General features: G+C 37.0%; 1 protein-coding gene across 1 annotated transcript; it reads right to left on the minus strand.

Annotated features, from left to right (window-relative positions):
- Positions 1–48: 48 nt before the first annotated feature.
- Positions 49–5,398, minus strand: LOC120538126. Its single transcript, XM_039767560.1, has 3 exons — positions 4,824–5,398; positions 1,924–1,966; positions 49–560 (listed from the first exon to the last, which is right to left on the minus strand). Exons 1-3 carry the CDS (start codon positions 5,379–5,381, stop codon positions 49–51), a joined length of 1,113 nt encoding a protein of 370 aa, XP_039623494.1. The 5' UTR covers positions 5,382–5,398.
- Between the last annotated feature and the right edge of the window lie 1,507 nt (positions 5,399–6,905).

The raw sequence follows: 6,905 nt of genomic DNA on the forward strand, positions 1-6,905 counted from the left end.
AGCCATTCTCCAGAATCAGCCGGTCAAACTTCTTAAGCAATTCTATTGTCATCCCGTAACGTATTGCTGAGTCTCTAAAGACATGATACCTGTAGTTACACATGCTGAGCAACTTCTTGAGATCCCCTTCGCTTCTTGAACAAACCTCTTGATGTTTTTGAATCCTAGATTTTCTCCATGAGTGAAAAGGACCATCATGTGTTTATAAACTTTCCTGCCAAAAATATCTGAGATCATCTTTATCATTTCACTATCTTTTTCATTAAAATTGCCAATCTCCACCACAGTTAAAAACACTTGTGGCCCCGGATAAGACAGTTCCATACACCTTCTAACTTCCTCAATGACAGTTGCCTGAGGAATTTGTGTACTAAAGAAGGAAGGGGTGTCGATTACAACAACAGGGCAGCCATCAATCATTGTTTCCCTTTTCTCACATCTAGTAGTTCCTGGTTCATCTCTGAAACCTTTCCTCCCCAGTATAGTGTTGCAGGCCAAAGTCTTCCCAACTCCACTCTTTCCAAGCAGTACGACCCTTATCTCAGAGTCTGAGTTAGGACCTACAACAGAAGTTATTTTGAAAATAAGTTTTCATTTCCATTGTAAAGCAGTTTGTATAAAGTAGTTCAGATACAAAGCTTATAAAAAGACTTAGTCTTTGATGTTACCTTTGTTCCAAATAGCATTTTTGATTTTGATATACTTTGTTAATTGCCAAGGGTAAATTACATTTTCACATAACCTTTGGAGTTCAGAACGCAGGGTCAGCTATTGTATAACAACCCTGGAGGAATTTCCAAGTTACAGCCTTTGCTGAAGGGCCAAAAGACTAGGATTCCTTCTGGCAGTAGCAAGATTTGAACCAGCAGCCTTCCAGATACCAGCACAGATCCTTAGCCACAGAGCCACTACTCCATCCTAATGTCGATCAATAAAATATTTCTTCCTTTAACCAAACTCGTGCTGTTAAAAGTCTTCTTATAATATATACAGTATTAAACTTATTGTTTTTCTTTTTATAACAAAGAGACACATAATAAATTTAGTAGTGGTCTGTACCATGTTGATGGAGAGTGGCAATATACTGAAGTTGTATAGCACATGAAAGGAAGACTTCCAGTGTATTCTGTACATGTGACAATAATGGCACAGTAAACCTATAGAAAAGGAGCCCCTTAAACTATAATTTTATGTTTACATTTAGTTTGTGTTATGTTTATGTTTCGTAAAGTTACACTTTTATATGATATTAATATTATGTAATGCAATGTTACATTTTTATATTTATACTATGTTCTTACATTTACATGGTGGTGCAGTAGTAGCACTGCTGCCTCGCAGTTAGGTGACCCGGTTCGCTTCCTGTGTCCTCCCTGCATGCAGTTTGCTTGTTCTCCCGTGTCTGCGTGGGTTTGCTCGGTTTCAGCCCACAGTCCAAAGACATACAGGTTAGGTGCATTGGCGATTCTAAATTGTCCCTAGTGTGTGTGTGTGTGTGTGTGTGCCCTGCCTGGGGGTTTGTTGGCTGGGATTGGCTCCAGCAGACCCCTTCACCTTGTAGTTAGGATATAGCAGGTTGGATAATGGATGGATGGATAAGTAATGGAAAACAGCAAATAACTTGTACTACTTTTTTTTACTTAAAACAAATGTACTTGATATTTAAATTCCATAAAAATAAAATGATATTAAAAATGTACTGAACTGAAATACTTTAATACCATATCTTATATGTAGTAACAGTATTATGTTGACATTCAGGTGGCTGGTACCAGATTTTGCATTTAGCAGCGTTAACCATAGATCTAATAACTCAGCACATATATCTGTTCAAAGAACTGCTTAAACTCCATACATTTTCCAATATTCAGGTGATTTACAGTAAATGAAAAAAAATATTTGGGAAGGTATTTGCCTGCTTACCTTTCTCAAGCACATTCCCTGACACATTCACAGGATTTATAGTCTAAAGAAGACAGAAAATAAGGTTGTAGCACTATATGTAATATGTATATTGCATCAAATTCTATATTAGTTATTTTTTTGCTAACACACCCACACCTAAACTGGCTCTCACTAAGCAACAATAAAACTAGCAATCAGGGTGACAATACATCATTATCTACAAATCTTTTTTTTTCTCTCACATGTTAATTTTCTTAATTTTTTATTATCATTATTATTTTTTTAATTTTATTGAATTTATTAAAATCAAATAACATTCCATAACATCAAGTCAAGTTTTACAAAACTAGGTTTGAAAGAAATCAACCCCAGCTATCATTATTTTGTATACTCCTATATAACCATAGGGGATAAAGTTGATGTCACACTCAATGAAAAATTGGGAAAAGGTTGTGGCAAGAAGGCTTAGGGAAGAGACCACCATAGGGAAGAGTTGCTTGGTTTTATGCAAGGGAGGGAACAACTGGTGTAGTCTTTGCATTGTGATAGCTGATAGAGAAGCATTGAGATAAAGCATTGGATATGACATCAATTGATTTGGAGAAGGCTTAGGATACAGTGCCATGTCAAGAAGTTTGGAGGCACATATGAGAGAAATGAGAGCCAGAGAAGTATGTGAGGATTCTCCAGTAATGAGGACTTGAGTTAAAAAGGAAGTCTGCAACGGGGTCTTATTGAAGTCCTTACCTCTTTGATCTGGTTATGGAGGTGTTGACTTGTCGGATAAAAGACAAGCAATCTATGGTGCAGGCTATTTGCTGTTGACATTGTGTTGTGTAACATCAGAATGGAGGAAGTGGAGGGAAGTGGAAGAATGGAGAAGAGTTTTGGAAGACAGAGTACTGAAGATAAATAAATAACAGAAAATTTGAGGTTTAATGATGATCAGAATTCAGAGAGCTATTGAAGAGGTGGATACATGTAAATATCTGGGATCAGCATTGGCAAGATGGAGAATTAGATGCAGAGATAACACAGAGACTGCAGTGTAGATGGAACAATTTAAAGATGGTATCAGGAGTATTGTGTAGTCGAAGAATTAAGGTGAAGGTTAAAGGTAAGGTTTTAAGACAATGGTAAGATCAGCAATGATGTATGGAGCTGTGACATGAGCAGTAAGGGAGCACAGGAGAAGAAGATGGATGTGACCGAAATAAAAATGTTGAGATGGATGTGTGGAGTTACAAAAATAAGAAATGAGACAATCAGAGGTGCAACAAAAGTGAGAAAGGTAGCTAAGAAAGTACAGAAAAGAATACTGAAGTGGTATGGACATGTGATGTGGAGAGACAAGGAATATGTGGGCCAAAGAGTGATGGGAATGGAAGTACGGGGAAGAGAAAGTGAGTGAGGCCAAAGAGGAGGATAGATAAAGTAAAAGAAGATGTGAAGGAAAAGACTGTGCAGGACCGGGCTTTATGGAGAAGGTTGATCAAATATGTTGACCCCATGTAAAAGTGGGAAAAGAAGAAGAAATATTTCTTAGAGCCTTTTGCTTTGTACAAAAGAAGATGAATTACAACAAGTATCTCCTACACCTTTTTAAGTGTTTGAAAAGTATTTTTGCAAGCATTGATTTGTTTGACATTTACTTGACAAATGCATGATGCAATTCTAAAGCACAGAGATCAACCAACCTATTATTCCTACCTCACTTTCCTCATTTGTTATTGGTTAATAGGGAATCTAGGAATTTAGCTTTCCTAATTCTTGCTGTTTGTTCAGTTCTTTTTTTTCCATTGACAACTTTTTCTAAATTAACATGAATGATGTCAAAGCTAAAGACTTTCACGTATAGGATTTTTTAAATGTTATTACATTTTATTTCAACAAAATATTTTAAGTTTAATTGAGATTTGTATTACAAAGCTTATATAACAAAGTGATAAAATGCTTAACTCTGGTTTTAATTAAAATAATGTCCAAAAATTCAGCTGGAGAAAAATAAAGTGAAAACACTGTCTTCAATAAAAGTAAATGATCATCTCACAGTGCTCTTTAGTTGTTTTTTTTTCCTGTCTTAATGGAAACTTGAAGGTAAACAAAAAGGCCTTTATTATATATCATGATATACAGTAATTTACTCACATCCTGTCCACCATTATTTCTTTCCTTATTTGCTAACATAGAGTCCAGTTACTGAGAGACTATGAAAGGTTAAAACAAAAGCTAATGTTTATCAAATTAGGCAGTGATTGAGTAAATCATCTAGTGTTATGAATGACATGCAGGGGCTGGCATCCGTAACCTGCAGAAAGGCCAATACAATGGAAAGAAAGAGAAGACAACTTGTTCAGGTTATTTATTTCCCTAAAACACTAGGTGGCAGAGTCCCTGGGCTATGGTACCTCTATGGACAGTCACAGGGCATGTTGGGAACTGTAGTCCCATGGAACAGCCCTGTTGCGTTCCGTGGGTGCTACCAGGAGGTGATGAAGGGATTAATAGTCTGTACTTTATGGGATTTCTGCTTAAAATGGAAGTGCTTCCAATGGACAGTCTTGTGACACCACATGTACTCCTGGGTTCTGCATAAAGGAAGCAGCTCAGCTTCAGTACTGGTGAGTCAGAATCAGGAGAGGAGCTGGACAGCACTCAACTGTAGGAAGGAAGGAAGGACGGAAGAGAAAAAAGAAAGAATTGTGCCTGTGTTTGCAATTTTGAGTGTCATGCAAGGGTATTTGAACAATAAATCATTTGTTTGAACCCGGGACTCACTAACTGGTCACACTATTATTTTTTTCAGTTATATTAATAAAATTGACAAGTACAAATTGTCTCCTAATTATCAAATCTTCCTTCTTTCTTTAATTTCTGATTGTCTTCACAAATTACCATATCAAAAGTAGACTACTTACATGCATAGCCAGCTCTATATTGTGCCCCTTGTGCCTGGTTACGGAGCACTCTGAGCAGATAATTTTCCGATCAAATTTACAGAAAAGATCCAAAGGTTTTCCATGAACTGCACAAACCTTCTGCAGTTTTGTATCTGGCTCATTAAGCTTGTGTGCCTTCAGCGCCTCAGACTCCATATGAGGTTGAATGTGAGTCTCACAATAGGAAGCCAAGCAGGTCAGACAGATTGTGATGGCTCTGGAATTCACCCTGGTACATACAACACAAAAGCCCTCTTTGGGTTGCACATAACTCTTTTTAGGAAGATTGATTGTTATTTTCTTTATCTTCTTAATCATGGTATTAAGTGCAAAATTCTTATATGCCTGAGGTCTATTTCTAAACCTCTCTTTGCAGACCGGACAGGAATAAGGCTGTTCATCCTCCTTTAGATCCCAAGACTGTGTAATACATTTTTCACAGAAGCTGTGTCCACAAGGGATGGAAACTGGAGTCTCAAATATGTTTAAACACACAGGGCACAAAATTTCATCACCATATGCATGGGCTTTATCCATTTCTTCCTGTCTTCCAAGCAAAAATACCGCTTCTTTTGTTATCATTTATTATCTGTTTAGTAGAAGTGATTCAATGTTATTTTGCTTCACCTTTCAAATTATTCAATTCTCATTTTATCAGTTCACACGTTCACTCTGGATTTTCCAGTATATTGAAACAATGTAGTTTGTTCTTGCTATAATGTTTTTTAACCGCTGATGCACTTTGATCCCCAGATTCAAAATCTGTTCTGTGAAGACTTAACTAAAAAAAAAAAAAAACAAGAATAGTCATACATATGTTTATAATAGCATATTATAACTTGACAGTCTGTACAGTTACAGACTTAAAATTGATACACCGTTAAAAAAGTAAAAATACAATAAAAAATATGGCTGCCAACCAAAAACCATAAAATGGAAACCATTTTCTGGATTAAAAAATACAGTGGAACCTCGGTTTGCGAGCATAATTGTTCAAAACGTGCTCGCAGTCCAAAGCACTCGTATATCAAGGTGAATTTCCCCATAAGAAATAATGGAAACTCAGATGATTCGTTCCACAACCCAAAACTATTCATATAAAAATGATTAATACAAAATATAAAGTAAAATACATAAAACAAATTAACCTGCACTTTACCTTTAAAAGAATCAAGGCTGGTGTGAGTGAGTTTCTAAACTCTTGTGGGATTCCATCCAACGGACGACACGCGTAAGAGTGTCCCAAAGCAATCGCAGTCTCCCAGCGCTGTAGCAGTTAGCAGTATAAGCAAATCCAAAAATAATCGCGGACATGCAGACGGAGAATAGGAGACGATTGCCCGAGAGAGAGAGAGAGAGAGAGAGAGAGAGAGAGAGAGAGAGAGAAAGACTCGCGAAGCGAGATAAGGAGAGAGAGAGAGAGACACGCGCGAGTGAGAGAGATAAGGAGAGACGCACGCACGAGAGAAGAACCATCAGCTCAGCTGTGATCACATGACGCTCAGCAGACAAAGTGTATCCATACTACTCGTATTGAAAGACATCGCCATTTATCAAGTCAAAATTTATTAACAAATTTAGCTCATCTTGCAAAACACTCGTAAACCAAGTTACTCACAAACCAAGGTTCCACTGTATATCTTCTTATATAATATGCTACCATGGCTGTTCGTTTGTCTGTCCAGGATTTTAAATCACCTGTAGCTCGCAAACCATTTGAACTATTGACCTGAAATTTGGTACACATATACTACGTGATGTCTACTATTTACTTTCGGGCGATGATTAACCTGCAAGGTTATTCCTCTTTATTTTTATTTTATTGTAGAATCAACTCTTGGCATTGGCCAGCAGGTCTTCGGTGCGGTGTATGCATACCAGCGCCGTTCTCATTCCCTACCACCTTTGTCGTCACTTCCCTACCTCTTCATATCTTAAATCATCATTGAAGCAGATTGAAGAATTAAGTGCCAGCGTAAGTGAAATATTAAAGAAAACATATTAATTGCAACACAAACACTGAATTAATCAGTTTTAACAAGAAAAGATGTTGACTACAGA

Source organism: Polypterus senegalus, chromosome 10 (genome assembly GCF_016835505.1).
Source record: "Polypterus senegalus isolate Bchr_013 chromosome 10, ASM1683550v1, whole genome shotgun sequence".
In the NCBI taxonomy this organism is placed as follows: Eukaryota; Metazoa; Chordata; class Cladistia; order Polypteriformes; family Polypteridae; genus Polypterus; species Polypterus senegalus.